The sequence below is a fragment of the Salvia hispanica genome, chromosome 4, assembly GCF_023119035.1.
Source record: "Salvia hispanica cultivar TCC Black 2014 chromosome 4, UniMelb_Shisp_WGS_1.0, whole genome shotgun sequence".
Taxonomy (NCBI): Eukaryota; Viridiplantae; Streptophyta; class Magnoliopsida; order Lamiales; family Lamiaceae; genus Salvia; species Salvia hispanica.
Window position 1 is genome coordinate 3,803,329 of NC_062968.1, and position 19,987 is coordinate 3,823,315.

The 19,987-nt window shown below is 36.5% G+C and overlaps 1 protein-coding gene across 1 annotated transcript; it reads left to right on the plus strand.

The window, feature by feature from the left end:
- Positions 1-10,151: 10,151 nt before the first annotated feature.
- Positions 10,152-19,091, plus strand: LOC125221772 (lon protease homolog 2, peroxisomal). Its single transcript, XM_048124018.1, has 17 exons — positions 10,152-10,496; positions 10,601-10,716; positions 10,992-11,100; positions 11,178-11,347; positions 12,466-12,557; positions 12,677-12,856; positions 12,944-13,027; positions 13,574-13,701; positions 14,101-14,302; positions 14,381-14,587; positions 15,556-15,686; positions 16,101-16,314; positions 16,648-16,950; positions 17,131-17,325; positions 17,557-17,802; positions 18,528-18,629; positions 18,707-19,091. The coding sequence occupies exons 1-17, from the start codon at positions 10,390-10,392 to the stop codon at positions 18,788-18,790; spliced, it is 2,670 nt and encodes an 889-aa protein (XP_047979975.1). The 5' UTR covers positions 10,152-10,389; the 3' UTR covers positions 18,791-19,091.
- Positions 19,092-19,987: the final 896 nt, after the last annotated feature.

The following is a 19,987-nucleotide window of genomic DNA, read 5'->3' on the forward strand; positions in this document are numbered from 1 at the left end:
ATTGCTTTAATGATTCAACGGTGAGTACTCACTTGTTATCCTATCGTTTTATCTATTGCAGATTTTAAAACTAATTATTGTTGTTCTATAACTCAAATATTCTATTTTTCTTTGATATTGAAAGTCAAGTATACCGCAAAAGTATGATATACCAAATTTCGGTACAATATACCGAAATAACCGAAAATGACTAACTGAAATCTTACAATGATGCAGATTCTTCATGTATTAGATACAATCTCAAGTCACTTTTCATGCATGAAAAAGTTGAAACGGATGCAAACAAATTGTCTTATCTTTTGAAGTATAACTTCTCCATTGACATCGATCGAGAGATGCACATGCATATTTGGTCTATCTTCTCAACCAATTAATTAACAGTGACATAGACCACTATGGAAGGAGCATTGGACGCCAAAACACCCTCGTGCGACAGTTGTTTGGTGGATTAACTTCATACGCAACGCCCTCCCGACTTTCTATGTGTGCTTGTGATCACTGTGGCGAGAGCAAATTTGTCCAAGAATTGGCTCTGCAGATTCCAACTATTTTCATTCCCCATCTCACAATACCTAAGAAATTCACATCAAGTTTTGAATCACTGGCCAGGCCTCATGTAAGTTTGTTCATTTTTATTTGTCATCAAGTTCTCTGCCTACGTTTTATTATTGAGTTCATTTTTATTTGTTATTAAGTTCTCTGCCTATGTTTTGTAAGGTGGATACAAAGTACACTCTAATTGGCATGATTGTGTGCGTGTCATTAGACCACTACTTGAGCTTTGTCCGTGTCAATAAGACATGGTATTGCTTTAATGATTCAACGGTGAGTACTCACTTGTTACCCTATTGTTTTATCTATTGCAGATTTTAAAACTAATTATTGTTGTTCTATAACTCAAATATTCTATTTTTCTTTGATATTGAAAGTCAAGTATACCGCAAAAGTATGATATACCAAATTTCGGTACAATATACCGAAATGACCGAAAATGAGGTACGGTATTTGTATGAAAATTTATCATACCAAAAATATGGTATACCAAAGTTCGATATACCAAAAATTTGATAAGGTAAATGTATGATTTTTTCGCACCGAACTTCTGATAAGGTATACGGTATGGTGGTTTCGGTAAGGCATATCGTACGTCCTTACCTACCCACCCCTACCAGTTCCAGTGCTACAATCTGGACATTGCACAACTTTGACGTGTGACTTGTGTTGGAAATAAATCAAGGAGATTGGAAGAAATCACAAGATTAATTGTAGATTGATTTTAGTGAATATTTTTCCTGATTTGTAGCTAGGGTAAATCTTTCCTTATGTAATTAATCTCTAACTCTATCTTCTTTGTGTTAGTTGACCTAATACCATGCAACTCTCCAAGGGATTAAAGAAGAGATAACCTACTTTCTAATGGTACCTCGCAATTCAAAAGTCTCTCTACGGCTGAAGAATGAGCGTGTTCTTGGGCCATCATAGAAACATAGATAGGGTCAACGTCGATTTCGCACACCACCAAACTACACAGGCCCTGTGGGAGAGCTTGTCCGTCACGTTTGCTAGCACTGCTGATCCGTACCTGTTATATGACTTGGAGGAAAGAGCGAGTAAGATAGTGCAAGGAGAACAAGGACTCGAAACTTACTGGCGTCGTCTCCATGGGACCTGGATCGAGATAGATCGATGTGAGAATCGCCCGATTGATTGCTGTGACAAAGGAGTCGGGCAATTCCGAACATACATAGGAACAAGACGTTTGTTCAAGTTCCTCACCGGACTGAATGAACGATACGACGGAATCCGGCGCGACATCCTCAAAGAGCATCCCCTGCCCTCAGCCGAAACCGCATACGGGCGGGTGAAACGAGAAGCTACTCGGCTCAAAATCATGCCGCCGGCAGCAAACTCAGATTCCCCGGCCGGAGCAGCTAGCGACGACTCATCATCGGGCGGAGTGGGGCTAGGATTCACTGCCCGAAACCAACCCCAGCAGCAGCAGCGCGTCAACCAACAACCACCGCCACGCGCCGCCGGACCCAACCGCAGGGGAGGAGGATTCAAACCGGACAAATCCAAGCTATGGTGCTCTCATTGCGGTAAACCGAAACATACCAGAGAATCATGTTTTCTCTTGGTTGGATTTCCCGAATGGTGGGACGAAAATCAAAAGGCGAAAGCCCGATTGGCAATCGGGGTGGACGATGGCAGCGGTGGTGGATTGTTTCCGACGGGAGGAGGCAACCGTGAGGCCACCAATCCTCGCGCGAGAGCCGGAGATGGAGACTCCCGGAACGGAGGGGGCGGCAGACGGGCAGAGGAGGTAGTAGGAGAGGCGGCGTTTGCAAGGATGGGAGGAGGCGGCGGAACTGCAATTGGGAATGGAGGTAACGGGCTGGAATTAAAAAAATCTAGCCCAAATTCTCATTTACAGTCAACACCCCATATTTCCTTTAAATTGCAAACAATACCCCATTTTAAAAATAATATTCAATCTGCCTCCAAATGTGTTGTTAATTGTAGACCTCAACCCAAGGCTTTAGAAAATCATTTTATTACCCCAAATAGGTTTGAAGTGTTGAATAAATTGCATATTGCTTGTAGTGCACAATATAAGTTTAGTGAAAAAGAGAAGGGTTGGATTTTTGATTGTGGAACAACTGATACTATGACCCATGATAAAAATGACTTTGTGAATTTTAGTGGAGCTATGAAAAGTCAAATTCAGACTGCAGATGGGGAATTAACATCAGTAGAGGGAAGTGGAACAATCGAAATTTCACCAACTTTAAAGTTGTCGAATTGTCTCTATGTTCCGAAATTATCACATAAGTTGATGTCCATCAGTCATGTAACAAAGGAATTAAATTGTACTTTACTGATGCATCCAAATTTTTGTGTTTTACGGGATATCAGGACGAGGAGGATAATTGGGCGTGGCACTGAGCGTCAAGGCCTCTACTATGTTGATGAGATGGCTCACCAAGGCAGTGCCGCGATGCTAGCTCACGGATCTGCATCTCGAGAAGCTTGGTTGTGGCATCGACGTTTTGGTCACCCGTCACCTGGTTATTTTAAATTACTTTTCCCGAATTTTTCTCATCTCAAAGATATTGATTGTGAGTCTTGTGTTTTGGCGAAAAGCCACAGACAGTCTTTTAAATCTAGTGAAACTCGTGTTAAAATTCTTTTTTCCTTGGTTCATGCTGATGTGTGGGGCCCCGCGCCTATTGCTGGTGATCATGGTTTTAAGTATTTTTTAATCTTCGTGGATGATTGTTCTAGAATGACTTGGGTGTATTTTTTGAAAAACAAATCTGACGTATATGCAAAATTTGTTCTTTTTTTTTTAACATGATCCAAACACAGTTTCAAACCACTGTTCGAACCCTTAGATCGGATAATGGGAGAGAATTTGTTAATAAAGAGATGTTAGAATTTTTTCAAAAAAGGGGTTTAATTCACCAAACTTCTTGTGCTTATACCCCCGAACAAAATGGAGTCGCAGAAAGGAAAAATAGAATAATTTTGGAAATCACCCGAGCTTTGTTTTTTGACTCTAAAATTCCAAAATTCTTGTGGCCCGAGGCAATTGCCACCTCTGTGTACTTGATCAATCGTCTTCCTACAAAAATCCTAAACATGAAAACTCCTCTTCAGACTTTATCTACACTGGCTCAGGTACCAGAACCTCTTACCCTACCTTTGAAAATCTTTGGGTGTTCTGTTTATGTCCATGTCCCTAAACACGAGAGAAATAAATTTTCCGCATGCGCTATAAAGTGTGTCTTTTTGGGTATGGGATAAATCAGAAAGGATATAGGTGTTTTGATCCCTCTTCTAGGAAAATTATAACCTCAATGAATTGTAATTTCTTGGAATGTGAATACTACTATACCAACCTTAGTGGTCAGGGGGAGAGTAGTGATAGTAATTGTTCATCTGGACCCCTAAATTGGTTTATGTCACCACCAAGTAACTCGAACGTGGAACCAACAGAGAAAGCTAGTACTTCCGCCGAGCCTGTCTTACCACATGTAGAGCCTCCTCAACCGCCACCTCCCGACAATCCTCCTCCAGTGATATCTGAGGTAATTCCTGACACTGGATCAGATTGTACAATTATTTCTAATGACTCATCTGCAGAAACTGTTGAGAATGTTGTGGAGAATGCAGCGGTAGATGGTGACACAGGGCGGTACATAATGCCCCCGAGAAGTAATAGAGGGATTCCACCTAAGAGGTACAGCCCCGAGCGTATTTCTAGAAGAAGTAGATACTCGGTAGCAAACTTGGCTAAGGCGAATCTTACTGAGATGGCAAGGGCATTCACTGCTGCCCTGTATGAGGAAGAAGAAATTCCTGGAACAGCCGAAGAAGCTATGAAAATTAAGCACTGGAGGGAGGCAATGATAGTGGAAATGAAGGCACTAATGAAGAACAAAACTTGGGAGGTATGTCTGAGACCTGAGGGATCTAGACTATTAGGATGTCGTTGGGTATTCACAATCAAAAGACGACCAGATGGATCTATTGAACGTTACAAGGCGAGGCTAGTTGCGAAAGGGTACACTCAGACCTATGGAGTTGATTATGCAGAAACCTTCTCACCAGTGGCCAAGATGAGCACCATTCGAGTTCTTTTTTCAATTGCTGCGAATAAAGATTGGCCACTACACCAGTTTGATGTAACAAACGCCTTTCTGCATGGGGAACTAACGAAGCCAATCTATATGGAAGCCCCACCTGGCTTTGGTGGAAACTTTGGAGGACAGGACGTGTGTAAACTAAAGAAGACCCTCTATGGCTTGAAGCAATCTCCAAGGGCATGGTTTGGGAGGTTCACTGAAGTAATGAAGAAGTATGGATACAAACAGAGCAACTCGGATCATACACTATTTCTCAAGAAGAAGGAAGGGAAGATTTCATGTCTAATCATTTATGTGGACGACATGATTCTTACGGGAGATGATGAAGAAGAAATAAGTCAATTGAAGAAAAATTTGTTTACCGAGTTTGAGATGAAAGACTTGGGACTTCTCAAGTATTTTTTGGGAATTGAGGTGCTGCGATCCAAGAGAGGAATATTCATAAACCAGAGGAAGTATGTCTTGGATCTTCTAGCTGAAACAGGGATGCTGGATTGCAAGCCTGCTGAGACACCGATGATGCAGAATCACGGTCTGCAATTAATCGAGGGGGCAGAACTCACAAACCATACTAGATATCAGCGCCTCGTGGGTAAGCTTATCTATCTTTCCCACACTAGACCAGATATTGCTTACGCAGTTGGAGTGGTTAGCCAGTTTATGCACAAACCCCAAACGGATCACTGAGAGGCAGCATTGAGAATTGTGCGATACTTGAAGGGAACTTCGGGATATGGAGTTTTATTTGAGAATCACGGACATATGGAGATATTTGGGTTCACAGACGCAGACTGGGCTGGGAATCCAAATGATCGAAAATCAACGGCTGGGTATCTTACCTTTGTTGGAGGAAATCTTGTCACATGGCGTAGCAAGAAGCAGAAAGTAGTAGCACTATCCAGTGCTGAAGCAGAGTTTCGAGGAATTAGGAGTGGTCTAACAGAGATCCTATGGCTGAGGAAGCTTATGACAGAACTTGGCCTGATATCACAACATCCGTGCAAACTCTTCTGTGATAATCAGGCAGCTATTAGCATATCTGAGAATCCGGTACAGCATGACCGGACGAAACACGTCGAGGTGGATCGACACTTCATTAAGGAGAACATAGAGGCTAAAATTGTGGATCTTCTTTTTGTTAGATCAGAGGACCAGTGGCAGATATCCTCACCAAAGCAGTTGATTCGAGGAGCTTCAACAGAGTATTAGACAAGTTAAAAATGGGTGATCCCATTGTTTAACTTGAGGGGGAGTGTTGGAAATAAATCAAGGAGATTGGAAGAAATCACAAGATTAATTGTAGATTGATTTTAGTGAATATTTTTCCTGATTTGTAGCTAGGGTAAATCTTTCCTTATGTAATTAATCTCTAGCCTATTTAGGCGTGTAAAATCCTCACAATTCATAACACAGTTGAATATATCAGAAATACATTATTCAACAACTTGTATCTACGGTATAAAGGTTGAATTAGATTTTAGCTTCTCTTTCATCAGATAGAATATTATTGTGGATTATTCCTTGAATTGTTTTCTTGATATTCTCTAAGACAAGCATGGAAAGGAAATCGAAGAAACAGCATAAAGCTTTGATTTTTCAATTTCCATGCAATTTTGGATTTCGCTGGTTTTCTCGTTTTCCTTGTAATCATAGCTATATTGCATATGGAGTATATAATACTATAATTATTGTTTTATTTTACTATATACATTTTTTATATATTAATTATTGATTATGTTAAAATACAAAGGTAGTTAATAATAACAGATTATTTGAAAATTTGGAAATGACAATTAAATTTTATAAAAAATAAAGCTACTAAAAATGGAAATTATTAGAAAACAAAATACAGTAAATGATTAAAATAACATAAAAACTAGTGATACTAAAATTCTCTCGAAACAAAATACGGTGGATAAAATTCAAAATGACAAATAAAAAACAAATTAAAAAAAACTACCGTAATCAAAGAAATCACCAATCAAAAAGTTTAATCCTATAAAAAAGGTACTCAACAAATTTTACATAAAAAGATGTAGGTCTTCCTTCTCAATGCAAATATTTACATGTATTGTGTGCGTATACATGATCGAAAATATTTTACAAATAGGATGCAAGAAAGTTTCCATATATATTGTGTGTATCCAACTTTTATATAATTCTCCATGTAAACCGGAACTTGTAATGATGGATGGACTAAAATGATAAATCGAAACTTTAATGGGGACGGAAGAAACACTATATTACTACTTTATATACTCCATAAAAATATATGTAACTGAAGATTTTGAAACTATGTTAATATGCTATTGGGAAAATGATCAATACAAAAATTGATCCCAATACAAAATCCAGACCAAATCCAATGAGTAACCCCGTGTGTATATGTTACTGTAAATACTTAAAAGAAAAAAAAAGTTAAAAAAACTTAAGCCTAACTTAAAAAAGGGAAGAGGACAAAAAAATTATTTAGAGGCAAATAACCCATAAAAATATACCATCCATTCCATAAAAATACATTTCTTATTATGCAAAAAGATTTCTCTCTAATAAAGTGGACATGGAGTAATATTTCTATTTCATTTTTTCTATCCTATCGTATTTTATTAGTTTTATAATATAATTTATTCTTTCTCTTTTAAGAAAGTTGAGGCAAAACTTTTAGACACGAAAATTATGAAATTATATTGAATATATAGAAGAGATGAATAAAGTAGGAGAGATAAGAGGAAGGAAAGTAGATGATAGAACAAAGTAAGAGTGATTAGATGATTTATCTTTTATCAAAAAAAGAAATGACTCAATTTTGTTGGGATGGACTAAAAAAATATGACTTAACTTTCTTAGTTGGGACACGACCCAACTTTCTTAGTTGAGACGGAAGGAATACTAATAATACTCCCTCCAACTCACTCTAAGAGTCTCATTTGAGTTCGACATGGATTTTAAGATATATAAAGAAAATTTGATTGAGAGTGAAATATAAAGTATACTTTAATATATTAGTTTTATAATAAAATGTGAGTGAAAAAAAATTAGCAGTGTTTATAATTATTTATAAAATATTTTAGTTGAGATTCTAAAATGGGACATTTAAAAATGATAAGCGTGAGACTTTTAAAGTGAGAGGGGGATTTTTTTGGCATAAATTTAGTTTAGCAGCCTATAGGCGAATGCAGTTGAAACGTGCATAAAATAAGAGAAGGCACAAGAAACGGTGACTGCTGGATCACCAGCAAATGAGGAGACAGCATGTGTATGATCGACACATGTCATTGTAAATCAAATAGAACGATGTCGGCTAGTAAAAGTAGTCGCGGCTGCTGCTGACTGAAATAATACTACTACTATATGGTCGTTAGAACTATAGTATACTCCCTGGGGTATTAAATTAAAATGGAAAAGCTATAAAAGACAACGGATGTATCACTAAAATTATTTTAAGTTTTGGAAGTTGTGAATAATTTAGATTAATTTGACGTATTTGCCGTGGTTTAAAATGATGCATGATCAGATATATATTTTTTAATAGGAGTATTTTTATGTTATATTAGTACATAAAATAAATTGAGAATCTTATTATCGTCCATAATAAATAGTCTCATTTTATTGTTTTAGGATATTCATAAAAAATAATCACATTACTATAATGAAAGTTTCTCTCTACTTTATCAGCTTTTTATTAAAACTCGCGTTATCCATAAATAAGACTATTTTTTATGAATGGATGAAGTATTTTTTATTTATATTTTATGATTTACTATGGTCCATTGGTTGTTAGTATTTGATTACTTTTTAATAGTACATGAGTATTTTTTATGGTAGTTAGTAATGTGGTAGAGTATGTCGATAAGAACTAATGATAAAATAGATTACGAAAACTTCTCTTAAATTTATTGATATCCCTCTATCTATTTTTATGATTTTATCTCATTGTTTAGATTATCAAGTGATTCTTTAATTTTGAACTCGTGATCGGGTGTCCTATGATTCTTTGCTGGTGATGACTCCACTAGTTGAGTTTCTTGTTTTAAAAAATATTATGGTTCATCTTTTTACTCATAGCGTCAATTATTTATCGCATGTGTTTGTATTGGTCGATAATCCGACATCTGAATGGTTTCGAGATTATCAATTTAATAATCTAGATAGTTTGTACTTTGTGGGAGAATTTTTTTTTATTGTTTGACAGAAATTTGATCCATCCCATCACATATCGACGATTTGTTGCACACCATAAACCAAATTGTAGAAGAGTTACGTGCATCAAGATTCGCATATGCAAACATTGCTTTGACATGTGCCCCGCAAGATATTATTTATGGTCGAATTGGCAATTGTTACTTCTTTGTTTCATTGCGTCCTAATTTTGAGGCCAAGACAACACTAATTAACACATACATTAAATTCCATACCGACCATACAAACCTTATTTATAATGCCACGTCTTACACAAATGAGTTTCGTTCTTGGACATGCGAAAAAGAAAGGTGATAAAGTGAACACTGATGCTAACCACACAAATTGATCAAGTTGTACATGGGGCCAAGTGATATGCAATAAGTAACATTGTCCGTACGAATAGGATAGATTGATGTGAGTTCCATCCCAAGTGCCTCTCAATTTGTATGGCATTTGCATTTTTGGGGATTAATTTCACATGTGGACCTACATATTATCTACTTCTCTCTCAACTTTTACTCGTACAAAACATACCCTTATCTAGTAATACAATCATATTGTCATCGAATCGTGATATTGAAGATATCAGATTTTGGCTAAAATGTATTGTAGTATGATATTTTCGACCAATATCCTCATAAAAAAGATAATAACAATTTAAAATCACAAAATTTTGTCAGTGCCTAAAGTTAAAAAATGAAATATTCCATCAGTTCTATTGATAGTGCTTGATATTCCTTTTACGATTGTTCAGCTACAAGTGATTAATTCATTAAAATAAGAAGTCAAAATGAAAAGAAATGAAATGGGAAAGAAACTCAATTAGTGAAATGGCTTCTTTTGAATATCACCTAATGCTGTTAATTTTTACTCCGGATGGATAGAAAGAAAGACAGGAGAGATGAATTAGTACTCCAACTATTTTTTTTACGATAAATGAACATAAATTTAAAAACCACATCACAGTGAACTCAATCTAAACTATTAGGTGGTGTTCAGTTTTTTAAATTAAACAATACCAAGATATAATATACGATTAAGTCATGAGATTATTTTAGTTGGACGTTGTTAGCCATGATTAATTATCCTATGATTATCTATATAGGATTGAATTGTGATATTGAATTTCATGAACCAAAACACTCTATGTATATATAATTCTGAGAAACAATTTTGCAAATCGAAAATTCTCTACAGTTTTATTATTAGACCAACCAAAACTATTTTTGTAGGTCGGTTTGGGACAAATGTAGACAATTGAATCGCCCGAAAGGCTAAAATAAAACGTTGTCCACGATGTGAGAGAAATGGGACAGATAGAGAGAAAGAAATGATAATGGTTATGTTTCGACTTTTGTAAATGATCAATTTTCCCCAACCTCATAAATCCAGCTTCACCAATTTGTCTTCTCTATCTTCGTTTTCAGATATTTTCGTTTTCTCCCCTTTCCAATTTCCATCCTCGAATCACAGTATATACACAACACACTTGCCCAACAAATTGTTCCTGATTTAATTATTCATACAAAATATTTAATTTACGGTTGATAGTTGTGATATGGCGGAATCGGTGGAGCTGCCCGGCCGGCTCGCTATACTTCCGTTCCGGAACAAAGTGCTGCTACCTGGTGCGATTATTCGAATTCGATGCACTTCATCCAGCAGGTACTTATCTCGAATTTATGTTTGGTGAGCTGTTTATGCCTTTTTTTTTAATTTCCGGAATTTGGTTGAGAAATTTATGTTCCTGTGGGTGGTTGTGGTGCTAGTGTGAAGTTGGTGGAACAGGAATTGTGGCAGAGGGAGGAGAAAGGACTGATCGGAATCCTGCCTGTTCGTGATGCTGCGGCAGAGTCTTCAACAGCCGGCTCCCTGTCGTCTCCGGGTGATTATCGTGCTATCCGAGTTCGATTCTGCCTGCGTGTGTTTTTGTTTACTTGATGATCTACGTGTCGTTTGAGAGAGAGAATGATTTGTGTACCTGGTCTAGCAGATTAAAGTTTCATCTGTAATCGAGTTCATTACCGATTGGGTTGATGGAAATATTGAAACGTGATGAATACAGGCTTACGAAATAATCTTAGTGGCAGTAATAGCACTGTAGCAGTATTATGATTTTCATGAATTGATATAAGAGTGACCGTGGAACTATATTTTCAGGTATAGGAACTAATTTAGGAGAACGAAGCTCAAAAACCCAGGACGAGATATCTGAGTCCCACAAACACGGAGCTAAGAATAACCAAGAAGTTATTCACTGGCATAACAGGTATATCGATATTGCTGAAGCTAAGTTTGTTGCAACGTTGTTGGTCAGTGGTATATCTGTTTTTTTAATATCTCCAGCGGAGTTGCTGCTCGAGCTTTACATCTGTCAAGAGGAGTAGAGAAACCAAGTGGAAGAGTCACCTACATTGTTGTTCTTGAAGGGTTGTGTAGATTCAGTGTTCAGGAGCTAAGCACAAGAGGAACATATTACACTGCCAAGATCACTTCCCTGGATATGACTAAACTTGGTAAGCGTAACTCAAAGGCACCGATGTTTGCTAACACGAATATTTGTATTCTAACTACATACATGATGAGTGTGTGGCCGGCATATAGGAGTGTTTAATCCTCAAGGTAAAGCTAAAACCACACAACAACATCCCTGGCCTCCTGAATTTTGTGTTATTGAACACAAAAAACAGCAAATCGGTAGTGTCTAATTGAAATGGACATAGAAGAAACAAAGTTGTATGAGTTATTTTAACTGCATTTTGATGTGTCTTAGGTTAATATGTCCGCAAGTGGAACATCCTGTATAAATGTATTGTGCTTTCCCAGAAGAGCTCAGGGACCTCATTTCTCTTTTAACTGCAGGCAGAGAGGGGAAATAACTTGTAACTATCATCTGATTAACTATGCTACATTATGCTTGTTTTAATGTGCTGAAATGAGTAATTAGACCATCCCTCTTAATTGTTGTTTTATCAGCCCCAGGCACCACAGTCTTGTAGCGTTAGGTGACTTTTATTTAATGTTGAACTAATGCCCCTGATGTTCTTCCCCTACCACTGATTGAACTCCTCTAATCTAACTAGTGGGTATAGTAGGTATGTTCTTCCTTTATGGAACTTCCTGAGTAATCTGTGTTCCCAACGACTGAATTCCATGACTTCGCACGATCCCAGCTTGCATTAGTTACAGGGTCTGATCCCAACACTATTAGTAATCGGTGGATATATTGCTTGTCTATTCAACCTCTAAGATTGCATCATTGGATTAGCTGCATAGGAGAGGGAATCAAGAAAATCGTTCCTCAAACATTTCACACAGAACCCAACCAACTTTTGTTTAAAAACCAATGAGGATACATAAAGGATTAATGACTGAAATTTCTGAATGCTAATCAAGTAATGAATGAGTCAACCCATTAATATGGTGTTTGCGTAGAGAAGTTGTAATAATACATTCAAAGAATTATGCGTGATACGTAATCTTGTATTAAAAAGCTATTTTCTCGTTTACTACATATGTCATCCACGAAAGTCCATCTTAAATTTCGTGTCATCTGGGTTAAAAAGTAGACATCGTTGATATCTTTATAAAGATGCTGATTCAAAATCTCCTTATCATATTACATTATTACTAGAGATGGATCAAGTAGAACAAGAGCCAGATTTCATAGCATTGTCCAGACAATTTAAGGCAACAGCTATGGAGCTTATTTCAGTGCTTGAGCAGGTATTATTTGAGTTTGAATTTACACCTTGATTCCTAACAAATTATGAACTACCTGTAATGAGACATACATTTCAATGACTCTCCTCAGTTTCTCTAATTTGATTAATTTCTACATATAGAAACAAAAAACAGGAGGTAGGACTAAAGTTCTACTGGAGACAGTTCCTGTGCACAAACTGGCTGATATTTTTGTAGCAAGTTTTGAAATTAGCTTTGAAGAGCAGCTATCTATGCTAGATTCTGTTGATGTGAAAGTGAGGCTTTCCAAAGCAACAGAATTGGTTGATAGGCATTTGCAGGTATCTAGATTCAGCTAATGGGTTATTTAAGAATGTGAGGAGCATGTAAACATGAGCCACTTTTTTTTTTTGGCTTGTTATATGCAGTCGATTCGTGTAGCCGAGAAGATTACACAAAAGGTTGAGGGGCAATTGTCAAAGTCACAGAAAGAATTTCTCCTCCGTCAGCAGGTTTGATCACCCTAAGTAGATTGCCTTGAAATAGACTTATGGAATAAATGTACACTTGGCCTTTTGAAAATACTTTGTGTTTGAACTAAAGAAATATTGCCGAGAAATGGGTGGTTTGTGTGGAAGGAGGATTCTTGTGAAAATGTGAATGATGCCTTTCTTGATGACTTTGAGATTTTTGGAAGATAGGAGCTTCTGTAGATGAGTTTATAAGTGGTATATATAACTTGGATAAGAGTTTAAGGACTACATATACTGTAACTTCCAGCAGCATGAAAAACTTTATGCAGTTTATACGTGGTATATTACTTGTTTGAAATACTAGTTTGCCACCTGTAACTCAAATGGGTTCACAATCACATTTGATGTTACTTCAATTGACATTTAAACTGAAGATGGCATAGATGATTTATGTGGGGCGATAATCCACTTATTTGTTTTCTGGATTTTAGGGGAAGTTGTTTTTGGTTTTTCACCGCCTTGTATGTCGGGTTGTAGATTCTGATGGTGTGTATATGCTTTAATGCTTTCTGGAACATGTACCAGATGCGGGCTATTAAGGAAGAACTTGGTGATAATGACGATGAGGAGGATGATGTGGCTGCTCTAGAGAGGAAGATGCAAGATGCTTCGATGCCTGCTAATATCTGGAAACATGCTCAGAGAGAACTAAGGTATACAACTGAGGAGATTTCTATTGTTTATATGCTTATAAGATCGTGACTTATCTTTGTGTGCATGACTTCTCCACTTTTCGTGGATCTTGAGGTTTTGTAGCAATATTGTTGAGTCCCTTGAAAGTGAATATTTGAATCTTTCACACCTAACAGCTGTCCGGATGAACTCCCTTTCTCAAACTATTGCCTTATATTGTGTTTGGGCTAGTGAGGCCCCTAGCTTTATTTGTGATATTATAGATCATAGATGGCCTATGTAGTTAATGTACCTGTCATATTTTTTTCTGATTCTAGTTCAGCTTTGTGATTTGCTTTACTCATAATATTACTGCGTAAATATTCACTTATGAACCAACAGTTTACTAATTTGAATTCCTACTTGTATTCGTATATCAGGAGACTGAAAAAAATGCAGCCTCAGCAACCTGGGTATAATAGCTCCCGTGTATACCTAGAACTTCTTGCAGAGCTACCTTGGCAGAAGGCCAGTGAAGAGCTGGAATTGGACTTAAAGGCTGCAAAGGAGTGTCTTGACATTGAACACTATGGTTTAGAGAAGGTGAAGCAGCGGATAATTGAATACTTAGCTGTTCGCAAGGTTGGCCACTAATTACCCAAATTTGATATTTTCATGGAATATTATATCAAATGATTATGCTGCAAATATGTTGTGCAGCTAAAACCAGATGCAAGAGGTCCGGTGTTGTGTTTTGTTGGTCCACCAGGTGTTGGAAAGACGTCTTTAGCTTCATCGATTGCAGCGGCCTTGGGCAGAAAATTTGTCCGCATATCCCTTGGTGGTGTAAAAGATGAGGCAGACATTAGAGGGCATAGGCGTACATATATAGGGAGCATGCCTGGTCGTCTTATTGATGGACTTAAGGTGTGTGATGGTATCTTAGAATCTTATCATAGTGATCCATTAATACTCATATGTTTGTCTTAAAAATTAATTTCTTTATTGGGGGTAAGATACTTATAATTAGAAAAGACTATAATTCAAAATTGGTCCTCTACATTTTCTCGAAAAAACTTTATGGTCCTTCACAGTAAGTGTGATAACTTCTGGTCCTAATAGTATGTTTTGGCCAGTATTTATCGGATAGTCAACAACATTTTGACCAGATTAACGAGTTCTAATTGTAAAAGTTTAGAAATACTTAAATTAAAAAAAAAACAAATATTAAAGAAAAATATATAAGGACATTCTTCTCCTTTTAATTTTTAATTTGAATGCAATTACATAACTAATCTGGTCAAGATGTTATTGACCGTTAACTTTTTGACAGAACCATTAAATATGGATTGAAACATATTATTTAGGACCAGAAGCTTTCACATTTAATGTGTGAAACCAAAAAAAGGTTTTCAGGCAAATGTGGAGGACCAATTTTGGACTTTAGTATTAGAGATGTCTATCTTCCATGCATCTGGCCGTCCACTAATGTGGAGGACCAATTTTGGACTTTAGTCAAGTTATCTATGATGTCTATCTTCCATGCATCTGGCCGTCCACTAATGCGCGCATTCACCATTATACTACTCCATAATGCTTATACGGAGTATATAATAAACAACTAGAAGCTCAGTTAACACATTGCTTGTTATATACCGTTCTCCGTACTGTGGTTTAGCATGAATCCTCAATTTAGTTGTTTGAATATGTTGAATATATTTATTAATATTTCTTTTCTATCATACATATAATAATAAGACAAGGCTAGCTTCAAAATTGAATTTTTTTTACCCCGGCCCGATTATGAATTAAAGCTTATGGTTTTTGATCTTCATGAATTATATTTGGATATTATTTCATCCTACTGAATTGAAGAGTTTTTTTGAATTTTCTAGAAGGTAGGCGTGTACAATCCAGTTATGTTGCTGGATGAGATTGACAAAACAGGTTCTGATGTTCGGGGTGATCCAGCATCAGCGTTACTTGAGGTCCTTGATCCTGAACAGAACAAAACTTTTAATGATCAGTATCCTACTGCTGTCAATTTTTCGTTTCAACAATATAGAGCCAAATTCCGATAAACACCTGCATTTATCTTCTCAAAATTTGGTATGAGCAAGTGTGTGACTTATTATTTCATAGCACACCAAGTGTGCAGATTTCTCAAATTTTTTGCTAGTATTATTGTTCTCTTTTTTAGGATTAAAATTTTTAAATTATTGAGGAAGATTTGTTATAAGGAATTGCAGTAAAAAAGATATTGGACATAATCTTTGCCATATAATCACTTGTTGGCTTCCGTCGAGAGATAAAAAATGCTTTCTATAACTGCTATTAAACATGCATGAATACATGGTTTCACAAATATATGTTTGTGTTTATATTCTGAGAATTTTATGCAGAACTTAGTACCGTGGTTATCCTTGATCAAAGATTTTAGCTATTTGAATGTACCATTTGACCTCTCAAAGGTAGTGTTTGTGGCTACTGCAAATAAAATGCAACCTATTCCTCCGGCACTTCTGGACAGAATGGAAATCATTGAACTTCCTGGATATACACCTGACGAGAAACTTAGGATTGCAATGCAGCATTTAATTCCACGAGTTCTTGATCAGCATGGCTTGAGTTTTGATTTCCTTCAAGTCCCTGAGGTATAGAAATATTATGCAAGTATTTCTATGAATTATACACAAAGTGCAACTAGCTATATCCTAGAGGCATTAGTATCATGTTTTAGAGGTATTAAGTTGATCTGTGAGGAGTTGATTGGACTAGTATCTGAATTAACTTGAATTGGAACCGTAAAGATTATAAATCCTTTCATGCTAACGGTGGTGGTCTCCTTTGCTAGTTTTACCAGGCTATATCTGTTACGCTTAGGTTCTTAGCCATCTCTTGTTAATTAATTAAAATGTCATGGTGTCACCCAGATATTCATGGATCCTAACTCCTAAGTCATACTGGCTTTCTTGGTTTTATTATAGGCTATGGTACAACTTGTTATTCAGAGGTATACAAGAGAAGCTGGTGTGCGGAATCTAGAGAGAAACTTGGCGGCTTTAGCTCGTGCCGCAGCTGTCAGAGTTGCTGAACAACATAATTCAGTGCCACTTAGCAAAGATGTCCAACGACTAGCTTCACCATTGCTAGATGGTAGGCTTGCTGGTGAGGCGGAAGTGGAAATGGAAGTGATTCCAATGGGCATGAACAAGCATGAAATATCAAATACATTTAGGGTAACCTTGCCCTTCATTGTGGATGAAGCTATGTTGGAGAAAGTCCTTGGCGTAAGTAGTAATTTTTTCTTAGAATCATTAGTTTGAGTGAGTAAGTTCGATACTTACTTGGTCAAATGTTGTTTGTTCAGCTTGATTTCATTCCCGTTATTCTCTTCTTTTCTTTCTAATAGACTATACTATACTATACTTACTATACTAAAGAAGTGACGTGATTCTGTATTGATGAAGCCCCCAAGATATGATGATAGAGAAACTGCTGATCGAGTTGCAACTCCTGGAATATCCGTTGGACTAGTATGGACAGCCTTTGGAGGAGAGGTTCAGTTTGTTGAGGCTACTGCAATGGTTGGAAAAGGTGATTTGCATCTCACAGGCCAACTTGGGGATGTTATTAAGGAATCAGCACAAATAGCAATGACATGGGTAATCATCTCCACTTTCTTCAATTGCACATATCATGGACCTCTGGAAGTATCTTTTTTGAGAATATTTATTAATGGCAATGACTTACCTACCTGCAATATTTATAACTTCAACCAAAAAACTCTGGTCTTATTTGATGCATTGTACATTTTCATTTGCTATGGAAATAAAGTTGCATTCTTTCAGTGAAGTCTTACTTGGCAATAATTGTGCTTCTCTCCTCATATATAGGTTAGAGCAAGAGCAACGGAGCTTAAATTGGTTACTGCTGAGGAAAGCAATCTCCTTGAAGGCAGAGACATACATATACACTTCCCTGCTGGGGCTGTACCAAAGGATGGTCCATCAGCTGGTGTAACTCTTGTTACATCACTGGTTTCACTCTTCAGTCATAGAAGAGTTAGGTCTGATACAGCAATGACTGGGGAGATAACTTTGAGAGGTTTAGTCTTACCTGTTGGTGGTGTGAAGGATAAGGTATGTTTGCTAGTTTTCTGGCAAGGTCATTTCCTAGTTCTCCTTATGGGACTGTTTTGAATAATGGTATTATCAACTGAATCATTCTTGGACTCAATTACAGTCACAATATCAACGAATAACCAACTGCTTCTTAATTTTTCATAATCTGAATGACTTGGGGCAGTAAGGAACCTTTATTCATTTCAGCTGGGCGGGATAGGATTTATGTTAGTGAAACCTGGCATAGCTATACGCCTAGATAAAGCACTTCTATAAAGAGCATGTTCACATTGACCTGGATATATTTGAGATCTTTACAAATCTCAATTCTTCATTCCTGCCCAACATGGAAATAGAGTAGGGGATTCTTAATCTTAACAACATGGACCAAGGGGGTATGTTTATCCATTTCATTGAAGCTAGATTGCCTTGTTTAATGGAAAAAAAAAGCACATAAGTGCTTCACTGGTAATTAGACATCATAATAATTGGAACTTCATCTATAACTTAATTGAGAATAAAAGTGAAAGATAGTTAGATTGTCTTAATTGTGTTAAATGACTCAGAAATGTAAAGTGCAGGATAGTCATACCCCACCCTTTCATTGCTTTTTTCACTATCAAGATGGTTAACTTATTTAGGAATTAGGATAAATTGTTCCACCTGAACTTCGCCCACTCTGCAACTTTTATTTAATTGTTTGCTACATTAAGTATTTGGTATCTGTACGGCTATGTATGCAGGTTTTAGCAGCCCATCGGTACGGAATTAAGAGAGTTATTCTTCCAGAGAGGAACTTAAAAGACTTAGTCGAGGTGCCAGCAGCTGTGCTATCGGGACTAAAGGTAAATTTGAACACCATCTTATTTGCTATCATAGATATATGATATTTATAATTTTATTTTATTTTATTTTGAAATAGATATTACCTGCAAAGCGGATGGAGGATGTGTTGGAGCATGCTTTCGAGGGTGGTTGTCCGTTGAAAAAGTATTCAAAACTGTGAAAATTTCTTGCATTTCCAAAAGCTCGCTTTTCTTCTAACCACGACTGCTGTGATGGAGATGACAGAACGTATTGGTAAATTAAAAGTGAATTTTAGGAAATGGTGATAACATTTACCATGGGAAAATCATGCAACTCCATCTTGTATTTAGCAAGTTGTGTTTACAAAAATGGCAAGGGCTTTTCATTTGGCTATACACGTTGATGTGCAAGTTCTTCACTTATTCAACAGAGGTCAATGTCTTATATTTATACTTACTCGATCAAGAGGATGCTATGAATCAAGAGTATATGTTATATTACCCAGTAAGCATCATCTGCAACTCGAGATTAATTTAAGCTCAAGTGTCTTCATGCCCACCTCACTTTAAACAAATTTTGATTTTACACACCCTTTTAATTTTGAAATGAAATGCTTTTTTTTTTTTTTTTTGAAATGAAATGCTACTACGTTAATTTTTCTAGTTTTTCCCTTGATGTTTAATTTTGGCAAAATTAAAGCTGATATGTTAAAATTGATTAAATATAAGCTGACATGGCGTTTATATGGAGAAATAATAAATTTTAATGAAAAAGTACAAAAATAGATCAAAGAATATTCCTCAACTGTTTGAATAAGCTTACCAATACGAGTTAAAGTTATCTAGATTAGTTCAATGACACAAGTCAAAACTATGTCAAAATTATTAATAGAACATTAAATAGTTATTTAACACAACAATTGTCAATGTAATATATCCTCCCAAGACCATTATATAACCTTTTATAGATGGAATTGGAATATAATTCAAAAAGTAATTATTAATGGTATTGGTTGTTCACCTCTAACATGATTAGTCGCCCACTAAAGGAATTAACAAAAAATTATTTTAATGATATTCACTGCCACTTCTCTGCATGATTAGCCAACCACTAATGATTCACCTTAGAGCGATGTATCCAATCCCTTATGATATGTATACTTCACAAGAATTGGGCAATTCTTGGCCCAATTGGGGATTGTGGTTGCTCCCCTAGAAATAGACTTGGTTTTACACATTTGTTCCACCTTTCTACTTGGAGGGATAAATTTATCAATCATCAATCATCAAAGTCTTTATTTTAGGTAATATTTGGACCATATCTTGGGCCAATTCTACGATACTAAACAATGGGAAAAAGAATTATATATGTGGCTCATTGTGGCTCAATTCTTGAA

What these genes read in the sequence shown, in the direction of transcription:
- LOC125221772 (XM_048124018.1), top strand. Translation starts at nt 10,390, where the DNA reads ATGGCGGAATCGGTGGAGCTGCCCGGCCGGCTCGCTATACTTCCGTTC. An exon ending in CGGCTCCCTGTCGTCTCCGG is followed by an intron (nt 10,717 to 10,991) that starts GTGATTATCGTG and finishes CTATATTTTCAG; the next exon opens with GTATAGGAACTAATTTAGGA. An exon ending in CACAAATAGCAATGACATGG is followed by an intron (nt 17,326 to 17,556) that starts GTAATCATCTCC and finishes CCTCATATATAG; the next exon opens with GTTAGAGCAAGAGCAACGGA.